The 24904-nt window shown below is 42.2% G+C and overlaps 3 protein-coding genes across 5 annotated transcripts; 2 read left to right on the top strand and 1 right to left on the bottom strand.

The window, feature by feature from the left end:
• The first annotated feature begins 141 nt into the window (after positions 1–141).
• On the top strand, positions 142–6128 carry LOC112232253 (prothrombin). The gene is made up of 14 exons (XM_024399087.2): positions 142–303; positions 472–632; positions 818–842; positions 1162–1233; positions 2552–2657; positions 2751–2884; positions 3064–3372; positions 3508–3618; positions 3715–3841; positions 4747–4914; positions 5086–5259; positions 5371–5549; positions 5721–5791; positions 5893–6128. The coding sequence occupies exons 1-14, from the start codon at positions 228–230 to the stop codon at positions 6046–6048; spliced, it is 1869 nt and encodes a 622-aa protein (XP_024254855.1). The 5' UTR covers positions 142–227; the 3' UTR covers positions 6049–6128.
• Positions 6129–6299: 171 nt separating this feature from the next.
• On the top strand, positions 6300–13203 carry LOC112263508 (rho GTPase-activating protein 1). The gene is made up of 13 exons (XM_024439888.2): positions 6300–6557; positions 7897–8094; positions 8641–8736; positions 8837–8924; positions 9082–9213; positions 9471–9557; positions 9646–9744; positions 9891–9998; positions 10115–10191; positions 10410–10487; positions 10645–10773; positions 10940–11043; positions 11271–13203. The coding sequence occupies exons 2-13, from the start codon at positions 7956–7958 to the stop codon at positions 11439–11441; spliced, it is 1308 nt and encodes a 435-aa protein (XP_024295656.1). The 5' UTR covers positions 6300–6557; positions 7897–7955; the 3' UTR covers positions 11442–13203.
• A 310-nt stretch (positions 13204–13513) lies between these two features.
• On the bottom strand, positions 13514–24830 carry LOC112232254 (autophagy-related protein 13). Of its 3 annotated transcripts, none has more exons than XM_024399088.2 (17): positions 24700–24830; positions 24199–24278; positions 24005–24085; positions 23774–23893; positions 23595–23641; positions 23334–23474; positions 23178–23218; positions 20512–20608; positions 20242–20340; positions 20007–20097; positions 17407–17502; positions 16585–16718; positions 16343–16463; positions 16119–16196; positions 15890–16003; positions 14604–14732; positions 13514–14351 (listed from the first exon to the last, which is right to left on the bottom strand). In XM_024399088.2, the coding sequence occupies exons 2-17, from the start codon at positions 24268–24270 to the stop codon at positions 14274–14276; spliced, it is 1539 nt and encodes a 512-aa protein (XP_024254856.1). In that variant the 5' UTR covers positions 24271–24278; positions 24700–24830; the 3' UTR covers positions 13514–14273. The 3 variants fall into 3 exon arrangements, with proteins under 3 accessions (XP_024254856.1, XP_024254857.1, XP_024254858.1); XM_024399089.2 differs by having other exon boundaries at positions 24622–24800; XM_024399090.2 differs by lacking the exon at positions 17407–17502 and having other exon boundaries at positions 24700–24829.
• Positions 24831–24904: the final 74 nt, after the last annotated feature.

The following is a 24904-nucleotide window of genomic DNA, read 5'->3' as shown; positions in this document are numbered from 1 at the left end:
ATAGTTGAAACTTTAATGGAAATACTGAGTGCAATTTTCTGTTGTTGACATGACCCAGGTGGGAGGCGCAGCCCCTAGTCAGTCTTAGTACAGTGGTTCAATATTAACCAGGTGGTTCAATGTAACAGAAAGTGGGGGGTTTCAATGAGTACTGGATTTTGAGGGGGTGAGAAGGTTTGGTGATGTCCTAGGTTTTGCAAGGAGTTCTGTCTTAACCATCCGCAACAATGGGTCGAATACCCGCAACTCTCATTTTCACTCTACTATTTTCTTCTACTCTTCAGATCACCCTTTGTGAAAATGGTAAGATACCAGTTATTTACCAGCCCTGAAAGCTTAAAAGCAAGCTTCAAAATATCGATATTCTGAAAATGTATACTCCTTAAATTGTTACTCCTTGATGTGAATTAGGCTATTTTCAGTTATAATTTCACTAAACAATAGGTTGAGTTATCAAATATTTGTTTATAGTATTTCTTAACAGCAAGGAGGCCTCACAGGTTTTTATCCGTGCTAAACGGGCAAATTCCTTCCTTGAGGAGTTGAAACCTGGGAACTTGGAACGGGAGTGCATCGAGGAGATCTGTGACCATGAAGAAGCCCGTGAAGTCTTTGAAAAGCCTGACAAGACGGTGAGAATGTCTGGCTTGTTCGATTGAAGTATCATGCAAAGCACATTAATATTCACCTTGGTATACTGGTAACTAAATCATGAGCTTTCTGTTTACCTGGGTAACACTATGTTTATTTGTGTAATAAAGTATGATTATAGTATTTTTCCCCAAATAACTGTCTAAATTGATCTTTCTTAATTTAGAAGGCCTTTTGGGCCACCTATTTGGGTAAGTATTTGTTTTTTATTCGTTATTACGTGTGTTTTCTATCAAAACCTTATCCATGGAATATGCAATCATCAGTCAGAACACCCAATGTAAATAGATGGTATTGAACCAGAACAAAGTGCAACTGAGATGTGAGTCAACTTGTTTGAGGAACAGGCTTTAGCCCCCGTGTCGGTGACCCCACACGTTTTGCTCTTCCCACACATGCTATGCTCTTTATGCTTAAAAAACAAACATTAATATCGGCTTTGGCAATTATAAGCATGTAGAGTCAAGTATCTCCTCATGTTTTCTAATTCTTGCTCTGTCTTCTTCACAGCTTGCAAAGGCACTTCACTGCTGAGAGCCAAGGACAGTATAAAAGAATTGAGAGGGTGTATTGATGCCAGTGGTAATAATTATGGCCTGATTACACTGCACATTTCAAATACAGTGGCTTGCGAAAGTATTCACCCCTTTGGTATTTTTCCTATTTTGTTGCCTTACATTCTGGAATTAAAATAGATTTTTGGGGGGTTTGTATCATTTGATTTACACAACATTGCCTACCACTTTGAAGATACAAGAAATAAGACAAAAAAAACAACATGAGCGTGCATAACTCTTCACCCCCCCAAAGTCAATACTTTGAACACCCACCTTTTGCAGCAATTACAGCTGCAAGTCTCTTGGAGTGTCTATAAGCTTGGGCACATCTAGCCACTGGAATTTTTGCCCATTCTTCAAGGCAAAACTGCTGCAGCTCCTTCAAGTTGGATGGGTTCTGCTGGTGCACAGCAATCTTTAAGTCATACCACAGATTCTCAATTGGATTGAGGTCTGGGCTTTGACTAGGCCATTCCAAGACATTTAAATGTTTCCCCTTAAACCACCCGAGTGTTGCTTTAGCAAAGTGCTTAGGGTCATTGTCCTGCTGGAAGGTGAACCTCCATCCCAGTCTCAAATCTCTGGAAGACTGAAACAGGTTTCCCTCAAGAATTACCATGTATTTAGCGCCATCCTAAAACTCTGACCAGTTTCCCAGTCCCTGTCGATGAAAAACATCCCCACATGGTGTTCTTGGGGTGATGAGAGGTGTTGGGTTTCCACCAGACATAGCGTTTTCCTTGATGGCCAAAAAGCTCAATTTTAGTCATATCTGACCAGAGTACCTTCTTCCATATGTTTAGGGAGTCTCCCACATGCCTTTTGGTGAACACCAAACGTGTTTGCTTATTTTATTTTTTAAGAAAAGGCCTTTTTTCTGGCCACTCTTCCGTAAAGCCCAGCTCTGTGGAGTGTACGGCTTGAAGTGGTTCTATGGACAGACACTCCAATCTCCGCTGTGGAGGTTTGCAGCTCCTTCACGGTTATCTTTGGTCTCTTTGTTGCCTCTCTGATAAATGCCCTCCTTGCCTATTTTTATTGTTATTTTTTTTCATTTCACTTCACCAATTTGGACTATTTAGTGTATGTCCATTACATGAAATAAAAATAAAAATCTATTTATGTTACAGGTTGTAATTCAACAAAATAGGTAAAAGGCCAAGGGGGATGAATACTTTTGCAAGCCACTGTACGTCAATGATTGATTGACTGAATGTTAATGTTTGTGTTGAAATCAGCTAAAAAGTGTGAGGAATCTACCAGGAAAATGTTATAATGTAAAGATACATTTTTTGAGCAGGACATCCTGTTTCTCAAATATTATGTGGGCCTGCATCTTACAGGAGAGTGCTCAGTGGGCAATGGTGTGAACTACAACGGTACCATCTCCACTACTTCCTCAGGAAAAACATGCCAGTACTGGCGCAGTAACTTCCCACACAGAATTACGTATGTATTATTGACCCCATAACATGAGGAACGTAATTTCAAAGTTGTTCCATTCGTGATGTGTTGTTGCTGAGGGGTAACATCTCTTCTTAGGGAGTTCAATTCTTCGCTGGATGAGACCCTGTATGAGAACTATTGCAGGAACCCAGACAAAACTCCTGAAGGACCTTGGTGCTTCACCAGGGATCCCACAGTCAGGAGAGAGCAATGCACCGTCCCAAAATGTGGTATGATTTCACTACTTGCATAATAACCAACATTTGGTTGCATGTTGTTGCTGAGCTAGGTGTACTTTTACACTGACAATTGGTGGTTTATATGCCTCCTTGTTCAACAACAAAGTGCAGAGCATGTTGCTTGTTGCAGTATGTCTTAGTGGTCCTCTATTGTGATTGTTCCCTTACAGGTGAGCCTTGGGTACCCCCAAAAGTATCTGCTACAGTGGATAGGAAAGCCAAGTACACTAAGAAGGACTGCCTGGCCAACAATGGCTTGGATTATACAGGTGATCTCTCAGTTACCATGAATGGCAAAACGTGTCTGGCTTGGGCCTCCCCAAAGGCATTGGCACTCAGCAAAAGGAAGAATTTCATCCCAGAGGTCAAACTTGTGACGAACCACTGTAGAAACCCTGACGGAGATATGGAGGGACCCTGGTGCTATGTGGACCAGCATGGAAATACCACTGTGGACTACTGTGACCTTGAGATGTGTGGTGAGCTGTTTCAACACTTTTTCCAGTTTTAAACGATTCACTTAAAATATTAGGACACTGGGGGGGGGGAAAGGATATCTGACAAGTATCATAAATGCTCTTTACTGTGAGTGCTGGACTGTTGTTCTCTTTCAGATGACCCAATAGATAACTATGAGGAGGCGGCTGGCGGAAGGGAAAGGACAACACTCTCTGGGCCCAGACAATCCTTCTTCAGCCCTCGGAGCTTTGGCAGTGGAGAGCTGGGTAAGTAGTATAATTTTGGTTAGGATTTTTTTTACATAAAGTGTAAGGTACGGCAAACAGAGGAGTAAAGAGTCTATTTCATGACTTTGTTTTCAGTGTGCGGAGAGCGACCCATGTTTGAGAAGATAAGTAAGAAGGATGGTAGAGAGCAAGAACTGATTGACTCCTACCAAGGAGGCCGTATTGTTAAAGGGATTGACGCAGAAGTGGCCAGTGCACCATGGTAATGAAATTAATAGATATTCAAAACACCACATGCATTCTATTGCATTTACGTAGGACTACTACTTAGGATCATGGTCGTCATGGGTGCGGGAAAGGAAGTTATCTGTGTGTCTGTCATTTAGAGGATGTGTTTTGGGGTTATCAATGCATTGCCCAATTTAAAAGAATGGAGTGGCTACAGATCTGACTTTTCTGCACCTTTCTTCCAGACAGCCAAGGGCCCCCGAAGCTTTTGCACATGCGAGGTTTTCTACTTTGCACACAGTCTCTGTTCTACTCATAGACAACAGGGCTACTCTGGCGAATGGTGCCCGTTTTAATAAAGTTAGATCAAAGCTGAATCGATGTCTTCAAGATCACATAATGATAGTAGCCTATTCTACATAGCATAACCAAATATAATAGCACAGTAACGTTACTCTAAGACAAAAAAACACCACCTAATTTCTTTTGATATTTTAGGATGATTGCGATCAAATTGTCTTTTTTTTCCTCATGTGGCCAAAACTCAAAAGCGCACCACTAGGCAAAATATGTGCTTTGATTGAAACACGACACAGGTTGGCTATACTACAGTTCGTTAACACCATCTGCTCTAAAATACACTCACTGTACATTAATTCAAAATAACACTGTAGGCTTCTTTGAAACGGTAGCCTAAAACTCAAGAAGATCTAAATGCTTATCCCCATGAATCTGATTGAGATCAAATGGTTGGTATGCAGATGCTGCATGGACGTTTCACCAGTAAAACCTGAATAATTATCATTTCACGATTGACCGTGAGAAATGCACAAGTCCGGAAAAGTCAGATCCGCAGCCTCGGCCTAAAAAGAAAGGCACAGATGTAATTTGGCAGAAGAAAATGATGATACCTGTTATTCATGGATGCTTTGATGGTAGGCAGGTGATGTTGTACAAGAAAAGCCCACAGGAGCTGCTGTGTGGGGCCAGTCTAATCAGTGATGAGTGGATCCTCACTGCAGCCCACTGCATCCTCTATCCACCATGGAACAAAAACTTCACCATCAATGACATCCTGGTCCGCCTTGGCAAACATAACAGAGCTAAGTGAGTGGCCATCTCCTATTTTCTCATTTTATCTTTATTAAACAAGCGACACACATTGACTTTTGCACAGTTCAACAGTGAACTATGACATGCCATAAGACTTAAGACAAAACAATAATATAGCCATAGCAAAATATTCTTGGCTCATACCGTATTTCAACCTAATCCCAGGTTTGAGAAGGGCACAGAGAAGATTGTGGCTATTGATGAGATAATTGTCCACCCCAAGTACAACTGGAAGGAGAACCTGAACCGGGACATTGCTCTGCTGCACATGAGGAGGCCCATTGCTTTCACAGATGAGATTCATCCTGTCTGTCTACCAACCAAGCAGGTTGCTAAGACGTAAGAGAGTTTAACGTAGCTAGCAGTAATTATCAAATATGAATTATTAACATTTCGGAGCTTTTTCCCTTACTAGCAATGGTAGCATCTTTTTTTGATTTCTCCTTCAAGACTGATGTTTGCTGGCTATAAAGGCCGTGTGACAGGCTGGGGGAACCTATATGAGACATGGAGTTCCTCCCCCAAGTCTCTACCCACAGTTCTCCAGCAGATCCATCTTCCCATCGTTGAACAGGATATCTGCAGAGACTCTACCTCTATCCGCATCACTGACAATATGTTCTGTGCTGGTGAGTAGCAGTTCTCAGCTCTTATCTCAGTGTGGTAATTGCTGTATACTGCAGCTCAAGTCCATCCAATATGTTAATCAAAAGTGAATTGATGACTTGATAAACAATTTGGTGAATCACAGGTGTTACCATTAGTATGATGCTTCCTCGCAATGCCAATGTACTTTTCAGGCTTCAAACCCGAGGAACAGAAAACTGGTGACGCTTGTGAAGGGGACAGCGGTGGTCCCTTTGTCATGAAGGTATACAACTAGAGAAACACAAACTTCACTCATTAAATGTCTTGCATATCCCCCACTTTATTTGATATACTCATGAGAATGACTTATATCCTCATTCACAGAGCCCAGATGACAACCGTTGGTACCAGATCGGCATTGTGTCCTGGGGAGAAGGATGTGACAGGGATGGGAAATATGGATTCTACACCCATCTTTTCCGTATGAGACGGTGGATGAAGAAAGTTATTGACAAAACAGGCGGCGATGACGATGATTGATTGTTATTTCTTCGCATTTTTCTCTACATGCAAAGGAAACTGATGTAATATTGGAAATAAACATGCGTTCCTGATCATGATCTGCTTGTTATTTCTCGTAGACTCAGCAATAATACTTTTTACAGAAATTAATCAAAACTAAATTCAGATCTGAGACTGCCACTAGGATTCTGCATGTTGTTACACAAGGTTTTCCATACATTGTTTTGATACAGAACTAATGATGAAGTAAAAGCAAGCACCGCTGGAGAGCTATCAGACAGGAAGTTTGGATCCTGCTATCATTAATCAAAGCTAAGCCTAGTTCGCACAGCACTTTGCCCGTCTCGTTTCGTGGGCCAGAAATAGTGGGGTCCTAGACAAGGAGAGCTCTCACCCACGGAACGAAAACCGGATGTCTGTGACTTGTGAAGCAAGCAGCTGTCACTGACCTAGCTAACGTTGGTAGCCTAGCGAGATAACAACTTATAGCAAGCCTTTCAGCGGGGATCAATTTCACAGCTTTTACGGTAAATCCACCAATTTAATGATTTAGGTTTGAATTAATCAATGTATTTTGCGTGTTCTATAGCTAGCTAGGACATAAACGTGAGACGAGCTCATTTGGATTAGCCTCATATAACCGAGGATTAGCCTCGTTAGATAGTTAACGTTAGCCTAACCAGCCGAGGCGAATGGTAACGTACTGTACCGTGCTAGCTGACAAGGTAGCTAGCTGTTAGCTAAACTATTGTTAAGTAGCTAGCTAACCACCGTTAAACAGGTTAGCTGCTGCTGGTAGTTGACGCGTTAGCTAGCTAACGTTTGTTTTAATCTATCGACATTTGTAAAACATTGAGTAGCTAGGTTACCTACTACTGTAACGTTACCGTCCGGCGTTAGCTAACGTTTTTATTTTATATATATATATATATATATATATATATACGTTAAATAGCTAACTAGTTAACTAGAGGAGTCGGGACAAATTGCAGCCTTGTTTTGGGTAACGTTAGATAGAGAAACAGCTAATGTTAGCTAAGACACGAATCACCTTATTTCGGTAGCTAAACTATATGGCAGTTGCAGTGTTTCGCAATATACCATATTTTGGCTAGTTTATCTACTATAGATGTATACAATTATTGCACTTTCCCTGAATGCAGTTCTCCTCACGTGGACTGCGCATACATTAATGTGTTTCTGACTCCAGTCGTGATATTTTAAAGAACCAAAATGTCAGCATATTGCATCTCATAGCTGGGGAGGACTGTATTTGAGCCTTCCCACAAAACGAAGAATGGGTAACACAAAAAGGCTGCTTCTTCAAACACAGCCCCTGTGGTGTTGTAAGATAAATTGGGTCATTTCATACCAAAATGTGTGTGTGTGAAATGTGTAGAACTTCCACAAACAAACCAGCCAATCAACTGTTGCTTCATTGCACAGACATCTCCTCAAATTATTACCAAATGCTAACCTGATTGCAGATGTGAATTAGGACTGATCTATTTTTCATTTAGGTTGGACTTTGAAAAGAGTGTATGTATGTTTTTTTTTGTGTGCCTTGGGTATGTTTTTTTAGGGTATTTTTTAGGGTATGTTTTTTTTGTGTGCCTAGGGTCCATTATAGCAGTGATAATTTACCACAAAGCACAATAGAAAAGGCATCTTTAAAAAATTTGCATCTGTGCCTGTTAAGCACTTGTTAGCTGTTTTATTTGTCTAAGTTAAGCTATAGGGAAGGGACTCTGAGGAAGACGCAAAAAAAGATCCTGAAAGTGATCCCACTGCTGAGATAGCACCTTATCTCATTGCATTAGATGCATTATGGATGGATGTTGATGAACACACTTGTTTCTGTGACAGGAGGCTGGCTGAGCACCTGACCAGATTTTGTTCCGTGTGGAGTCTCATAGTTCACCACCATGTCTTCAGACCTTCTGGTTGACCTCAATGATGACCTTGGTGTAGATGATCCCCCCAGCAATGCCCTGGACCAGCTCAAACTGTCTCCAATGGGGGACAAGCTGTGGCCCCCAGATGACTCCAGTATGAGCAAGTCTGGTAAGAACCTAAAGGCTATTAGAAGGACAGCTGGACCTCTCTGTGCTGTCAGATGTGGACAGTTGGGTAACAATGCAAAAAAATAAAAAATAACTTGCTGAAATTTGAGAATTGCGTAAAGAATTTCTATTGTTCTATAAGCCACCTAATCCTTTGAGTAAAACAAAATCGTGAGATCACTGTTTTAAAACGCCATATTCCTGGCAAAATGTTGGCCCTTGTAATATGATAATAATCAGCCTGTTGTAAGATCCGCTGAGTTTTTAGAAATGGAACGTTGTTTTAGGGCTATCACTGTTATTTCCTTAAAAATCGTGTAGCTTTATGTAAATCTGTCATTTGTCCAAGGGAAGAGTAAAAGAGAGCCTTATTCACAGCCCAATGCGGTGAGCCTTTTGTTACTCGTCTGTGACGGGGCAGAGTACTGTCTGTGACGGGGCAGAGCCGAAACATTGAGTTGTGAAATTCTGAGCACTCTGCCCTCGAAGATATGAGCTAGTGAGATACACGTGACGAGGTTGAATGTGTCCCCTTTCCTGTCAACAGAGACAAACATATCCAAGCGGTTGGGGGAGGGGTCACACCTATCCTGGGACCACCCATACTATGATATTGCCAGGCATCAGATTGTCGAAGTAGCAGGTAAGAACTTTGTCTCTACATGTGTAGCTTATCTGACCTCGATTTCCTGTTCAGTCTTGAATCCAGTTGACACTGTTTCCTCTCTCACTCTGCTGTCAAGGTGATGATAACTTTGGCAGGAAGGTGATTGTCTTCAACGCCTGTCGGATGCCCCCCCACCACGAACTGGACCACCACAAGCTACTGATGTGGGTGTTGTTGTTTTGAGATTACTGAGACATTTTCATCCTGCCATATGTCTAATAAATAGCTTCTTGTTGTGCTTTGATTCCCCCGCTGCTAGTCAAGTCGGTAGTCGTTGTGTTTTCATAAGTGATATGGATTGACTTCTCAACTATCATCCAGGTACCTGAAGGCTACCCTAGACCAGTATGTTGAGAGTGACTACACCCTCATCTACTTCCATAATGGCCTCACCAGTGAGAACAAGCCATCTCTCAGCTGGCTGAGAGACGCCTACAGAGAATTTGACCGGAAGTGAGTCCCACCCTACCTCCAGCCAGACACTGGAGACCATAGTCGCAAAGCACATTTTGATCGTTTTTTCACATATGAATGATGATGCACTCCATTTCACTCGAGTTCTGAAAACTAAAGCCAAAGAGGAAGTGGACTTTGCCCTCACCCATATTTATGTCTATGAAAAGTACCATGTGCTTTATTTGTACTTATGGCTTGACTTCTCAAGTGAACCGATTCAAGTTGACTTTTGCTGACTGCTCTGCTTTCTTCAGGTACAAGAAGAACATCAAGGCACTGTACATTGTCCACCCCACCATCTTCATCAAGACTCTTCTCATCCTCTTCAAGCCTCTCATCAGGTTAGCATTCTAGCACCAGGAGATGCTCTTTATTCCTTTCAACTGTAAAGTGTTTGCCATGTGTGATGGAGTCTCCTTTCTTGTCTAGCTTCAAGTTTGGACGAAAGATCAACTACATCAACTACCTGAGTGAACTGGAGGACGTTGTTAAGTGTGAGCAGCTAGTGATACCCACCCGGGTGCGAGAGTAAGAACATTTTTACACACGTTTCATGTAACTACTGTATCTCAACATTGCCAATGAATTGGTCACGCTTGCGTAAAGGATGTCTATTTGTGATATCTGACTAGTTTAAGTGCATTTACTTTGCTTTTTCACACCCAAACCGTTAGCTATGATGAAAAAATCAGAGCCTCACTGAAACCATCAGTTCAGGCCCAGATGTCCCCCCCTCGCAGTCCACCACTACCCAATCAACAGTTTGGAGTCTCCTTGCCAATGTAGGTAGTTGGATGAGGGCTGTTTTTTATTTGACTCTACTTCCTCAATATCCGACCTTGACGTTACATACGTAAGATGTTTCTAAGATTTTCAGTTTTTTCCTTGATTTGTCAAGGCTAAGAGCGAGAAGTTCTGACAACGAAGCAGTTCCATTGGTGATGCGAGACACCGTGGCCTTCTTAATGGAACAAGGTAAGCACCATTCTTGCATATTTTTACCAGTGGTCATTTTTCTTGATGGGTTAAACTTTTGAGTCTTTGTTCTGATGTTCAGTTTTTTAGACAATTTCATGGATACTGGACATGGATTCAGTATTTGACTTGCAAAACAAGGCTAATTCTGCTATTTGATTCTGTTTTACAAAAGGTTTTTGTTTTCATGGTTTCCCCCATTTTCTGTCCTGTCTTAGGTCTTGAAATTGAGGGAATATTCCGGCGGTCAGCCAACGTGACGCTCGTCAAGGATGTTCAGCACAGATATAACTCGGGTGAAGCATTTGCACGCATTACTCTTAAACGAATGTCTAAAAATAATATCCGTTCATGTAATCAGTTCATGAAGTCCCTGGGTAGACCTCATTTATCTCTTTGGCTGTAGCTGTGGGATTTGTATGGCTCTGTGATTGTGTGTGTCTGTGGCTGCAGGTGAGGAGGTGAGTTTTTCCCAGATGGAGGACGTTCACTTGGCAGCTGTCATCCTCAAGACATTCCTCAGAGAACTACCAGAGCCCCTCCTCACATACCAGCTCTACAATGACATTGTCAACTTCCACAGTAAGTCTGGGGAACTCTCTCTTATCCTCCACACAGTAGATGGGGATATATTTTTTATGTTTGTTGCTAAAGCTGTCAATTTGTTTTTGTAGGTCATAATCCTGAGAGGATAGTTCTAAGTCATAGCCACGTAACGTTAAGGGTCTATTTTATGCTCATTCCTCAGATGTTGACAGCAGTGCCAAAGTGACTGCGATCCAGAACATGCTGGCAATGCTCCCCGAGGAGAACTATACCTCCCTGAAGTTCCTCATTGAGTTCCTGGTGCAGGTATGTTTGCTGTCGTATCATATCCCCAGCTGAATACTTATCAGAAGCTCGGGCAAACATTCCTGTTTTGTCTTTGGACGCCTGTTGTTCTATGGTTCTGTCTAAATAAGCATCATTCTTGGCATTTAGTACTGCCCGGTGACACTGGCCCTTACCAGTTTGTGTAAATTAACCAGTGAGTCGTTTTCTTATTGATATTCTACAAACATGCATGCTTGCCCATGTAGGTGTCCGCACAGAGTGAGATCAACAAGATGAACAACACCAACCTGGCAGTGGTGTTCGGACCCAACCTACTATGGGGACAAGACGCTGCCATGACACTCAGTGCCATCGGCCCCATCAATAACTTCACCAGAACTCTGTTGGACCAACACTACGAGGTCTTTTCCCCCTAAGACATCTCCTGTACAGCTATCTCTAACCACGCCCCATTCATGTTTAAATCCCCATCTCTGACCCCGTCTCTGTATTGGTCTAGTACAGTGTAACTGTGTCTCTCCCAGTGTCCCCTAGTAGTGTTGCCAAATGCATGTGTGTATTGTGACTGTGACTGAGGACACAGAGAGAGGAAAAAGACAGGGGAGACGAACCATTGAAGATGCCAAAAGTCGGGTTAGAAGTCCGGTATGAAGGAGGCTATAATGTCTCCGCCAGATATCTTATCACTCAGGAGAAGTTCAACACAGTGTACATGATTTGGTACTTTAAAACAATTGGAATAACCAAAACCAGTTCACATCTGTTCTGGTTTGAATCATATCAAATATTTATTTTGATGGTACAGATTTCAGAGAACATTTATGCAATGTTTTGTATCTGGGGAGCAGGATATATTTCATATTAATTTACTTGGTATGTCAAGTCCTATTTGCATTGGAACAAATCATTTTCGAATTTCATAAATGATCGGTCGCTGCAGTCAGTGAGCCAGTGTACTCTAAATTCTATCGGGAGTTTATATTTTGCCACAACTTGTTTAAGAATCATGGTTGTGTGTAAAGCTACAGAGTATATAGCTAAATAAAACCATGTGTATTTACGTTTTTTTGGGGGGGGGGTTCACATATCACCTTACTTTTTAAATGTTTACTCATCTTACAAAACATACTGGTATCCCCTTTAAACATTTCCAGCAAGCCTTTGTTCCTTTCTGCTGCATTACGTTTGATCATTTTGTACAGGTCAACTATAAAATAAACTATTCTTAATCATGTAACTTCTACATTTCATGTTAAGCCTGATTAGCTTACTCAATGCAGGACAGTCTTTTCATGACACATATTCTACTTTCATTTGTGTATTATTACTCTACTTACAGCAGCTATTCCTTGAACATCAACATCCCTCTGTAAAGACTGATGGCTAGTGTCACTGCTGGCAAAATATCTTTCTGTAGCCTTAAAGTCAGTAAGGGGTATTAGAAGGGCTTCTAATCATGGATAGACTGAAATGCTGTGTACTTACAGACCCGGGGGCTCTCAGGCTCTGCTGTATTTCATTTGTTTACTGTATGTTAACTGTTAGGCGAGCTGTTTCTCTGCCTTATTTTGCTCATTTTATTGACGTCCGTTGCATTTTGTTCAATACTAAATTCAACTCAACCAAAGAATTATGGTTGCCTTGGAGAACACTAAGATGGTTCCATTTAGATAGTTTACCTTAACATTTTTTCCATTTGCAATGGCCAAACTTTTGGGGGTACAGCTCCTGTGCTTTGTAATCCTGAATGACTTTGTAATGAACATATCCTGAACGAGAACCGTGCTAATGTTAAGACTGAATAAGTAAGAGTTCTGTTGTGCTTCGATGTTTTGTCTTATTAAAATTAATTTGTTTAAGGTGTATGAAAACTTCCTGGTCATGTCAATTAAACAATTGCATTGACATGCAGATCAGTGGCTTAGTAGAGCCTTTACAACCCCATTTTGCGTCTGTGTGCCTTAAGGAAACAAACAGGCGAGGAACCAACTCCAGTCATATCTCGTTAAAAAAATTGTGCCTGTTTGTCCACCTTTATTGTACTGTTTATCTGTATTGTCAAATAATAGTATTTCCTGGTTGCTAGTGAAAATGAAATTTCTCGTTGAGTATTTTACTGCAATCATTTTTTATATGTTGTGAATATAAAGTATAAATAAAAGGTGATGGTTAAAAGTGCCTTCATTTGATTTATTCAGATGTGTGGAGGGGCGTACTCATGTGACAAGAGTATTGATGCTATATTGTATTTTAAAAGCTTCAAGGACGATGAATACGATCCCTCGTGTTGTGCTGGTATAAATCACAAACGACCACAATCAGAAATATATAGGGCCTCTGGCTTATTCCTTTCCCATAATACAAAATAGACCATTTGAGATCAAATGTATTACACATGACCATGCTACTGTATATTAAAGCGTTGGGGGAAATCAAGATGACTTAAGATTAATACATTGAAAGTGCAAATAATGTTTACCCTCTTTACAGATAGGGAAAAGGGAAGCTTGCTTTATATGGTGATTCAGAGGTGAGCAGTGACTGTACATCATTTGTAGTGACACACAGTGATGTATGGCCTAAAGTTGGTAATCTAGAGAAGGAAAGCAGAAGACAACTCTTCTCCCCATTTACAAAAAAACAACCACAGGAACTTCTCTTTCAACATACAGATTCAGCTACACAGCATGTTTGCCGTTTCTTGGATATAGATTCACTACTATTGATCAATTTCCATACATAGCTTGGCTTCTTCCCATCTACTAAAACATGGCCACGCCTGGCTCCATAGTTGCTATGAGCGTTCTCAGTGTCACACGGGACAGCAATAATACAACGCCTCCTGACCTTTAGACAACAGCTTTGATGAACTGAACGTCTTAATTATTCCGTGTTAAGCTCTATAACAGCAAGGTGAGAGGGGATCTGGTATTTACATTATGACACAGTCTGCTCAACACTAGAGCAAATGTTGCAGTTATTCACGTCAGAAAAGAAACGGTGCAACTTTTTTTCTTTTTTAAAGATGTCTTCGGTTGTTGGGTTCAGGCTCTCTTACTCTACAATACATCAACCAGTGAGGTTTGAAGAGAAACATTCGGATTACAAATCAATATGGAATTTAAACTACGAGAAGAAAGAACAGGCATACACAGGCTGAATGCAAACCAGCTTGAAAGACAACAGGACCTTGCAGATGGACTAAATGGGATCATTTGTCATTGCAGACAGTGGATCCATTTCTGTCCCTACTGCAATGTGTCCACAAATGCATCAAATTCATCAATGTTCTTCTCGTATACTGCCAGTTTTTCAGGAAGAGCGTCCTGTAGGGAAAATGAACAACATCATTACAAACATAGAATGACTAAGATATTGATTTATTAGACTAAAAAGCACCACAGAAAAGAGACATTCAAACATACAGTAAATAATATAATGGTAACTACTATGTTCCCCTTTCACTACTATCTGTCAGCCGTTTAAATTCCAACAGGACCACTTCATAGACAACACCCCCCAACCTGGCAACAAAACAGAAACCATCTCTCTTTGGGAGTCAGAGAAGTGTGTCTCACCAGGTCTTCTGCCATGGACTGAGAACTGACATCAATAGTGAGGCTGGTGAGCTGTGGGGGGTTCTGGAACTCTCTGTAGAATGTGCCAAGGTCCATGGGAAGGAGGTCATCCTTGGAGAACGCAGGCTTCTGAAGAACAGAGCACACAGAACACAATCAGATGTGCAGGGCAACAACTGTCACAGCCCCTTCCTTAATAACAGACTTCTCCCTACGATTTTTTGGTCAGCAGCACATATTATTCTCAGAGGTTCCGTTTTTTTTTAAATTTTCTTCCCAGCAACATAGTCCTAATTAATTCTCAACTGTTAACCACAAGATAAGGGGTCCGAGGTCAGAGATTTGAATTAAGAACGCTCATTCCCATAAGCTTCATTTTCTCGACATCAGAAGCGTTTATCTAAAATGTTCAAAGCTGACATCTCTCCCTCTGTTGCTTTAAAAAGCCAGCTCCCTTTGATCGATTTTGGTTTTCATTAGGTCTTTGCTATGTGCTTTGTCGCATTCGCCTTTGATGTTTTGGATTTGAATTTCTCATGGTCACTCTACAGCCCAGATACAAGTCAGAAATAAAAACTGTCTGAGGCAGTTTGTTAATGTTGGTCTTTTGGGCAAGGGTTATTTCGGCTGTACATATGCACACAAAAAAAATGTTCCTGAGGCAAGCCGATGTTTGGTAGCCGAAGTCTCCGCTCCTTCGTGGGTGACTGGTCAAGAGTAGGGATTCTTCAATGGAGTGTTTGATGTCATTCAACGAGAGAGAGGACTCGTTTTCATGCAAATTGTTTAAGTTGAGAAATACTGCACCACACAATCTCAGTTAGTTGTAAAATTGCAAGACTACGACCGAAAACTTGTATACTGTAATCTTGAATACTGCTGCGGCATCTAAAGAGGGACAAACAGTACCATTGCTGCTTTTTAAAATAATTTTTCAAGCCAAGGTCTTTAAAGGGAGGATGTGAGGCACAGACATTCACTTCGTCTACCCGAGTTCTGCTAGGAGCAAATCGAACCTAGTATGCAGACACATTAATGACCACTGCTAAGTGACGTAAGTAATGCTCATTTCTATATGAAGAAAATGATTGTTTTCTTCTTCTGCAGATAACATCTACAATTGACAGACATAAACAGACATTTGTTCGTAGCAGCATTTGATACGACATAGAAATGGGGTCAGATTGATTGAGTTACTATCTGTCCTTGACTAAAATGTAGTAGTCTCTGTTCTCCTCTGGAAAACAAAATAGAGCAATCCGTGTTACCGAAGGCAGGGTACTTACAAAGTCCACCATAACAAAGTCGTCCTGTGCCGGGCCTCCACTCTCACCAGAGCCTTGGGAGTGCAAACTGCCCTGCAGGGGAGAGGACGTGGCTGAGGACTCCGGTGGCTGAACCTTGGATAAAGGAGAGGTAATATCATTACCAAGTCTGCACTAAAATGACTCCTAACCAGATCCCAGAAAATAGTTACTTAAGGCTGACAATTATTTATGTGAATAATTTATTTACCATAGGGTCATTTTCCTCGAGGTCATAGGCTCTGGGAGCAAACGCTGCAAATGGTAAGTCCAGGCTTGCTGTGGTTACCTGCAATGGACATAGATTAATACTGCAGTAATTACAAGGGTATAACACTCACTGGTAATATGTCCTTTACTCGTAAGAATGGGTACTTCCAGGAATAAATATCTAAGCTTTGTACTTAAACAAGGACATAAAAGGGCTGTCGCTACCTTTGTGCCTGGCTTGTTGACAAAGGCACCCACTTTCCTGGTGAAGGTGGTCTCCAGTAAACCACAGGGAGAGCCACTCTTCACCCCAACGCTCCTCGACGAGGTCTCTGCGTCCTCACCACTTTGAAAGATCACACGGCAAAGCTGTAACAAACAGGTTTCTCCCAAGCAAGCGTCACCTCAGTTACACAGGGTGCTTCGCTTTGTCACACAGGGGGGGGTCATGGCAGACTGGGGTTTACCTGCTGGAGGGCGTGGCGGGAACATGATCAGCAGGGGGGCATGAGGACACTCGTCGATGCTCTGCCTGGGCTCCATGACAAGGCTGCACAGGCACCTGCTGGGGTACGCCGCCCTCCTTCCCTGGAACTCCCATCTACATAGGACATGTGAAAGGCCATAGTTGGCACTGGCTGAGTCATGTTGAAACACCTATACAAAGCTTGGTTTCCCTTGTTGGCCCTCAAATCTATTCATTTAGAGCATCTTGACTGGCTGCGTCACCGCCTGGTATGGCAGAGTGCTTGGCATCCGACCGCAAGGCGTCATCCATGACCTCTATACCAGGCGGTGTCAGAGGAAGGCCCTACAAATGGTCAAAGACTCGAGCCACCCAAGTCATAGACTGTACCGATGCAACAAGTCTGGAACCAACAGGACCGTGAACCTCTTCTATCCCAAGCCATGAGACTGCTAAATAGTTAGTTAAATAGGTACCTGGACTATCGGCACTGACCCTCTTTGCACTAACTTTGACTCATCACATACGCCGCTGCTACTGTTTGCTATTGATCCTGTTGCCAAGTCACTTTATTCCTAGTTATACAGTATGTACATATTTACCTCATACCCCTGCACTGGTACCTCGTGTATATAACCAAGTCATCATTACTCAATGTGTATTTATTATTACTTTTCTATAATTTCGCTATTTCTCCCCCCCTCTCTCTGCATTGTTGGGAAGGGCCAGTAAGTAAGTATTTCACTGTTAATATACAACTATTGTTTACAAAGCATGTGACAAATAAAATGTGATTTGACTAGCTCAACACCTGGGTGGTTACCTGGTGTGGGTTGGCAGCGTTTAAGGTAGAGGGGTGGCAGAAGTCAGCAGCTCCATCAAGCACAGGAGACTGATAAGAAAGACGAGAGCAGTAGAGCTGAGAGAGAGAGAGAGAGATAGAGAGACAGGGTGAGAAAGAGAGAGAGCGAGAAAGAGAGAGAAAGAGAGAGACAAACAGAGAGAGACAGAGAAAGGGCAAGAAAGAGAGCGAGAAAGAGAGAGAAAGAGAGAGACAAACAGAGAGAGACAGAGAAAGGGCAAGAAAGAGAGAGCGAGAAAGAAAGAGAGACAGACAGAGAGACAGAGAAAGGGAGAGAAAGAGAGAGAAAGAGAGACAGAGAAAGGGCGAGAAAGAGAGAGCGAGAAAGAGAGACAGACAGAGACAGAGAAAGGGCGAGAAAGAGAGAGAGCGAGAAAGAGAGAGACAGACAGAGAGAGACAGAAAGGGCGAGAAAGAGAGAGCGAGAAAGAGAGAAAGAGAGAGACAGAGAGAGACAGAAAGGGCGAGAAAGAGAGAGCGAGAAAGAGAGAGACAGACAGACAGAGAAAGGGCGAGAATGAGAGACAGACAGAGACAGAGAAAGGGCGAGAAAGAGAGAGAGCGAGAAAGAGCGAGAAAGAGAGAGAAAGAGAGAGAGACAGAGAGAGACAGAGAAAGGGCGAGAAAGAGAGGGCGAGAAAGAGAGAGCGAGAAAGAGAGAGACAGAGAGAGAAAGGGCGAGAGAGAGAGCGAGAAAGAGAGTGACAGAGACAGAGAGTGAGAAAGACAGCGAGAGAGAGCGAGAGAAACAGAGAGTGAGAGAGAAAGAGACAGCGAGAAAGAGCAAAAGAAAGAAAGAAAAGAGAGCGAGCTAAAACATGAATGAATCCACAGAGGAGAAATGGGCTGATGGGAGGCGGGCAGCAGGAGGTAGAAACTATAGCATTACAGAGGACAGGGTAAACGTTTTAAGCACGGCTCTTCTAAGCAGATTTGACTTACCCTGACAATGAACGTGATAATCTATTAAACATATTTATGTGATGACTAACTACTTGTTAAGGAATCCTCGTCAGCAAACCAATGTAACCATGTGGAAAGGATTAAGGTTAGGAATCCTAGGGCAGTCCGTAGATAATGTAGTCAATTACATAAGCACTTCCGCAGGTTATAAAATACCTTTTTACCAAGACAAATATGATTATTCATGTTCTGAATCGTTCAGCGGAGTCTCTCTAACATATCGTTAACATTACATACAAAATGTTGGATTTCTTAACATTATACATACGATAATACACACAGAGCTCTGTTGACCTAGCGATGGAAGGTTTCTCGTAACAACTTTTGTACATTTTGTGGTCCTTGTCTTTCAAAGTTGTTTCCGTGGGTGGCAAAAAGCACAATTAGCCCGACACGAGCTGAATTAAATATAAAAGGCTTTGGGAAAAGAAAAGCTTGGAAAAACGCTCAGTGCCCCGTTGACATTTCAGAGATACGCTTGTTTTTGTGAGAAATCTTCAAAAAAAATAACAGGAATTTCAAATGAATATGAAAAGGGTATACTAAAATATGAAAATTCTACATGTCATGTCTCAAAATCGGTGTCCATCTTACATCTATATTGTTTTATGTCCTGCAGATTTGAAGAAAGATGAGTTCAATGGGAAAGCGAGCCTGCAAGGTAGCCACAGTAGCCTTATTTCTTGCACAAAACCTGACTCGATGCTGACTCGATGCAATTGTCCTGATTTTTTTACCACTTTTTTGTGTTCTGGCCTCCATTGTTTTAGTCCATTCTACAAGGGTTAACAACACCGATAACTTTTGAACTGATTATTATAGAGAGATGAGGTCAGGACCATTGGTTTTATTAGAGGAGTATCTACACAACAAACATATTATTTTACCCATTGGGTCAAAAGATGTGTTTTTTGATTGGACACCCTAATGTAAGGGATAAAGAGATGTCCCATTTGATTGCTTCATTGATTTGCTTTTAAGCGTTCTATACTTCTATTACTTTTAAAGAGGTATCAGAAGACAGGCCAAATAGTCCTGGAACACCTCAGGCATTGTGAGTGAGTGAGATACATGCCCACACACACAAGACTCACTTGGTGTGAGAAGGACAGGCCCATCATGGGTCATTTCAGAGTTTCCATCACTGCAGGTTTAGGGGTCTTTAAATGTGCCTTACGTACAGTGAACACGCACTACACAGACAGCACAGAAAGAGGGAGAGAAAGGGGCTAAGAAATGAAAGCACTTATACGGAAAAACGGAGAGGACCCATTTGGTACGGGGGCTTGGTAATGTCTCCAACACAGTGCTTTCCCACTGCCAGAATTGTGACATGAGCTTTGGGTATGAGAATAGCAAACCACCAGATACACAACTACACAACAGTTGGATGTATGGTCATCAATATAGGTCAAATGTTTGAATATGCATATCTATTTAAACGCGGTGCAAGACAAAATAGCTTAAGAAAACACCTGACCCTTTTGGTAGTGAAGTCACAGTCACAAATCTCACCGTGGACACCACATATGAAGTTACACGTTTGCGAAATTTGCACAGTTGCAAAGTTTGACTTTGCTAAGCAGTGACATACGTACTTGTGAGGGTGGAGAAGTGGAGAAGGACGTGGTGCACACTTCCTGAGAATCCTCCACCCCATTGTATGCTCCTTCATCTTCTCCGGGTGCTCTGGAGTATAGGGAAGGCAAACAAACATGACCGGATCATTACACAATCCTTTATTTTAGAACTTCATTAAAGATGATCATAAATAATAGGCATGCACAAATCTGTATTGGGTCTGTATAGGTGTTTGGGCGCGGGCTAACCAACCTGTAGATACATGGATGCATGTGTCCCACGTTGCCAAAGGGGCGCTCAACGAAGTGGTCAATGATTATGCCCATAATCGGAGCCGTCCTCTCAAACTGCCTGTGAGAATATGAATATAGAATTAGGAATAAGTGTATAGATAAAACCAGTGGAGAATAAGGAGGATATGGAAGAAAATGGGAAAACATATAGTGGCAGATTTTACAGGCAGTGCATTTGAGACCGCTGAGTGAGCACATGCAGTGCTGTGAACAACTTCTGTTTCTGTACCTGGTGGACATGAAGGCCAGGTTTGTCCTGTAAGCACAAGATAAGGTGATGGTTCCAATAGGAGTTCCCACAACTCCTACACGCACTGTCTGGAACCCTGAAAAACAGCATTCAGGAACAAGAAATATCAGAATCTTCACAGCCCTGCCCTACACAACACTTCCAAAGACCCAAACAACCGACAAAATATGTACAGTGCGTTCAGAAAGTATTCAGAGCCCTTGACTATTTCCACGTTATCATGTTACAGCCTTATTCCAAAATGGATTAAATAATTGTTTTCCCCTCATCAATCTACACACAATACCCCATAATGACAAAGCAAAAACAGGTTTTTAGAAATCTTTGCAAATTTATGAAATAATAAAGAACAGAAATACCTTATTTAGGTAAGTATTCAGACCCTATGCTATGACAGGGGCTGAGTCACTGGCTTTACTGGGGCTCTCTCATGCCGTCCCTGGAAGGGGTGCGTCACCTGAGTGGGTTGATTCACTGATGTGGTCATCCTGTCTGGGTTGGCGCCCCCCCTTGGGTTGTGCCATGGCGGAGATCTTTGTGGGCTATACTCAGCCTTGTCTCAGGATGGTAAGTTGGTGGTTGAAGATATCCCTCTAGTGGTGTGGGGGCTGTGCTTTGGCAAAATGGGTGGGGTTATATCCTTCCTGTTTGGCCCTGTCTGGGGGTGTCCTCGGATGGGGCCAGTGTCTCCTGACCCCTCCTGTCTCAGCCTCCAGTATTTATGCTGCAGTAGTTAATGTGTCTGGGGGCTGGGGTCAGTTTGTTATATCTGGAGTACCTCTCCTGTCCTATTCGGTGTCCTGTGTGAATCTAAGTGTGCGTTCTCTAATTCTCTCTTTCTCTCTCTCGGAGGACCTGAGCCCTAGGACCATGCCCCAGGACTACCTGACATGATGACTCCTTGCTGTCCCCAGTCCACCTGACCGTGCTGCTGCTCCAGTTTCAACTGTTCTGCCTTATTATTATACGACCATGCTGGTCATTTATGAACATTTGAACATCTTGGCCATGTTCTGTTATAATCTCCACCCGGCACAGCCAGAAGAGGACTGGCCACCCCACATAGCCTGGTTCCTCTCTAGGTTTCTTCCTAGGTTTTGGCCTTTCTAGGGAGTTTTTCCTAGCCACCGTGCTTCTACACCTGCATTGCTTGCTGTTTGGGGTTTTAGGCTGGGTTTCTGTACAGCACTTTGAGATATCAGCTGATGTATGAAGGGCTATATAAATAAATTTGATTTGATTTATGAGACTTGAAATTGAACTCGGGTGCATCCTGTTTCCATTGATCATCCTTGAGATGTTTTGGCAACTTGTTTGGAGCCCACCGGTGGTAAATTCAATTGATTGGACATGATTTGGAAAGGCACACACCTGTCTATATAAGGGCCCAAAGTTGACAGTGCATGTCAGAGCAAAAATTAAGCGATGAGGTCGAAGGAATTGTCCATAGAGCACTGAGACAGGATTGTGTCGAGGGAAGTGTACCAAAAAATCTGGGGAAGGGTACCAAAGAATTTCTGCTACATTGAAGGTCGCCAAGAACAGTGACCTCCATCATTCTTAAATGAAAGAAGTTTGGAACCACCAAGACTCTTCCTAGAGCTGGCGGCCCGGCCAAACAGAGCAATCGGGGGAGAAAGGCTTTCGTCGGCGAGGTGACCAAGAACCCGATGGTCACTCTGACAGAGCTCCAGATTTCCTCTGTGAAGATGGGAGAACCTCCCAGAAGGACAACCATCTCTGCAGCACTCCACAAATCAGGCTTTTATGGTAGAGTGGCCAGGCAGAAGTCACTCTTCAGTAAATGGCACATGACAGCCCTCTTGGAGTTACCAAAAGGCACCTAAAGGACTCTCAGACCATGAGAAACAATATTCTATGGTCTGATGAAACCAAGATTGAACTATTTGGCCTGAATGCCTACGGTTAAGCATGGTGGTGGCAGCATCATGCTGTGGGGTGTTTTTCAGCGGCAGGGACTAGGAGACTAGTCAGGATTGAGGGAATGATAAACAGAGCAAAGTACAGAGAGAACCTTGATGAAAACATCCTCCAAAGCATATAGGACCTCAGACTGGGGTGAAGGTTCACTTTCCAACAGGACAACGACCCTAAGCACACAGGCAAGACAAGGTAGGAGTGGCTTCGGAACAAGTCTCTGAATTTCCTTGAGTGGCCGAGCCAGAGCCCAGACTTGAACCTGATCGAATATCTCTGGAGAGACCTGAAAATAGCTGTGCAGCGACGCTCCCAATCCAACCTGACAGAGCTTGAGAGGATCTGCAGAGAAGAATGGGGGAACCTCCCCAAATATAGGTGTGCCAAGCTTGTAGCGTCATACCCAAGAAGACTCAAGGCTGTAATCGTTGCCAAAGGTGCTTTAACAAAGTACTGAGTAAATGGTCTGAATACTTATGTAAATGTGATATTTCAGGGTTTTTTTAAATACATTTGCAAAAAATCCTAAAAACCTATTTTTGCTTTGTCATTATGGGGTATTGTGTGTAGATTGATGAAGGGGGGGGCAATGTAATCAATTTTATAATAAGGCTGTAACATAACAAAATGTGGGAAAAGTCCAGGGGTCTGAATACTTTCCAAACGCACATGGACCGCACTGTAGATAATATAACAGGCATGGTTACCTTCTCCCAATCCTGTAAGTTGAACCTCTCCAAAATATATCCTGCAAAAGAATGTATCTATTAGTCAGACTGTTTACTAACACGATATACATCATCATTAGCAATACTGGTCAAAATAATGATAACACATATATGTATACCATAAAACAAACAAACCTGTACAGTATGACATAGTCGTGCCCTTGCTTTCGTGAAAGTTTGTAGGCTGGGGTTACCCTTGTGATAGCCAGTAGTGACTTGAGCAGTAATGACATGCGGTTATAGACAGTGTAGGACACTTTAATATCTCTGTCACACCTGCAAAAAAAAGAATCATACATTTTACAATGAGTGTTACGCTCCATGAAATGTAAAAAGCAACTACAAAACCCGGGGCACAAAAATAAGAAAATGCTAAACTTATCCTCATTTACTTACTTCTCGTTCATTTCGAGACACCATGTCTCCAATTCCATCGAGTCTCCCTGGAAAATATGACAAAGACATGATGTTTTTCTAACCTTTACAGTCACTTGGACTTATTGACAAACAAATGCCCAATGATCCAGACCACTGGTCTCAAGAACTGTCTGTGACACCAGTCTGTGCTATCTTACCTCTGAGGTTTTGAGGGAGATCTCAACACACATGGACCGTTCGATGCCAGGAAGCTGCCCGGCCAGAGCTTTCTTTGACTCATGTGTAACTTCTGGGATATCTTTGATTGCCAGGTTGAACTGGTGAAAATAATTTAGTTTAATGAGACTTGAATCTACAACTCTTTCAGGGGAAAAAAATGGCACCGGTAAATTAATGAGTTGAGAGAACAAGAATGAATTGTGACATACCCAATCAGAGCCAGTAGGTGAAGACAAGGAGCGTGTGCATACTTTTTCCCCAAGTCGAGCTTGGACTATCACCTGTACTGTCTGATGACAAATTAGGAAATTATTAACCTCAGTGAATTAATCAACTCAGGAATACTATAGAAAGTGCTTGATAATCTAATTGTGGCAATATTGTGCATAATTAAAGATAGTACCTTCAAAGCGAAAAACTTTATGAACTTGTCCAAGTCTTTTTTATCCTGAGGACTTAGATCACTGTCCATCATGGAATGCCCTTGTAATGTAAAAACACAGTCTGGTGAGCAAGGACAGCCACATTAATCTAACTGTTGGCAGGCTATATCAATTGCGTGTCTGTCAAAACAATGCTAGATTTTGTCTAGCCCCATTCTATAGTCATCTTAGCTAAGAACTCCAGTGTCCACATTAAGCTTGTGTGTGTTGACTAAAAACAGCGAGCTCGACAGTTCGACTCTAGCTAGGTAATACTTGACTAAAACATATTGGCTGTCAATGACAAGAAAATATGCAAGATTGGTGGTAGCTATCTAGATAATTAATTTGATAGCATGGCTAATTACCGCGTTTAGCAACATAGCTAGCTAGCATGCACGTACTTAGCTCATCACATCAGAAATGCACATGTAATTTCAATGTTGCGCTGATAGCGTACGGAAAAACGTAGTTCTGGTTACCTATATGTCTAAATGATATATATTCTTATATTGGCTAAGTTACACCGTCGCATTATGTTATTTGGACACCAGCCTTGACCACCTGGCCCATTTCTTGTTTATTTTCTTTGGGGGTATGACGTGTCTCGAAAGAGTTGTATTTTGAGAAGCACTTTCATCTCCAACGCTGTGGTCTATAAAATGTGCAAAATCCCATCTATCGTCA

Source organism: Oncorhynchus tshawytscha, linkage group LG12, assembly GCF_018296145.1.
Source record: "Oncorhynchus tshawytscha isolate Ot180627B linkage group LG12, Otsh_v2.0, whole genome shotgun sequence".
NCBI lineage: Eukaryota > Metazoa > Chordata > Actinopteri > Salmoniformes > Salmonidae > Oncorhynchus > Oncorhynchus tshawytscha.
The sequence above is the reverse complement of the archived record's forward strand: the minus strand, read 5'-3'. Positions and strand labels throughout refer to the sequence as shown.

Excerpts from the sequence above, each read along its gene's own strand:
- LOC112232253 (XM_024399087.2), top strand. The coding sequence starts at position 228 with ATGGGTCGAATACCCGCAACTCTCATTTTCACTCTACTATTTTCTTCT. Across the intron at positions 304-471 it reads GATCACCCTTTGTGAAAATG|TATTTCTTAACAGCAAGGAG; the intron begins GTAAGATACCAG and ends ATTTGTTTATAG. Across the intron at positions 5,792-5,892 it reads GTGGTCCCTTTGTCATGAAG|AGCCCAGATGACAACCGTTG; the intron begins GTATACAACTAG and ends CCTCATTCACAG.
- LOC112263508 (XM_024439888.2), top strand. The coding sequence starts at position 7,956 with ATGTCTTCAGACCTTCTGGTTGACCTCAATGATGACCTTGGTGTAGAT. Across the intron at positions 8,095-8,640 it reads CTCCAGTATGAGCAAGTCTG|AGACAAACATATCCAAGCGG; the intron begins GTAAGAACCTAA and ends TCCTGTCAACAG. Across the intron at positions 9,558-9,645 it reads CTCTTCAAGCCTCTCATCAG|CTTCAAGTTTGGACGAAAGA; the intron begins GTTAGCATTCTA and ends TTTCTTGTCTAG.
- LOC112232254 (XM_024399088.2), bottom strand. The coding sequence starts at position 24,270 with ATGATGGACAGTGATCTAAGTCCTCAGGATAAAAAAGACTTGGACAAG. Across the intron at positions 23,642-23,773 it reads TCTCCCTCAAAACCTCAGAG|GGAGACTCGATGGAATTGGA; the intron begins GTAAGATAGCAC and ends CATATTTTCCAG. Across the intron at positions 16,464-16,584 it reads CCCGCCACGCCCTCCAGCAG|TGGTGAGGACGCAGAGACCT; the intron begins GTAAACCCCAGT and ends GATCTTTCAAAG.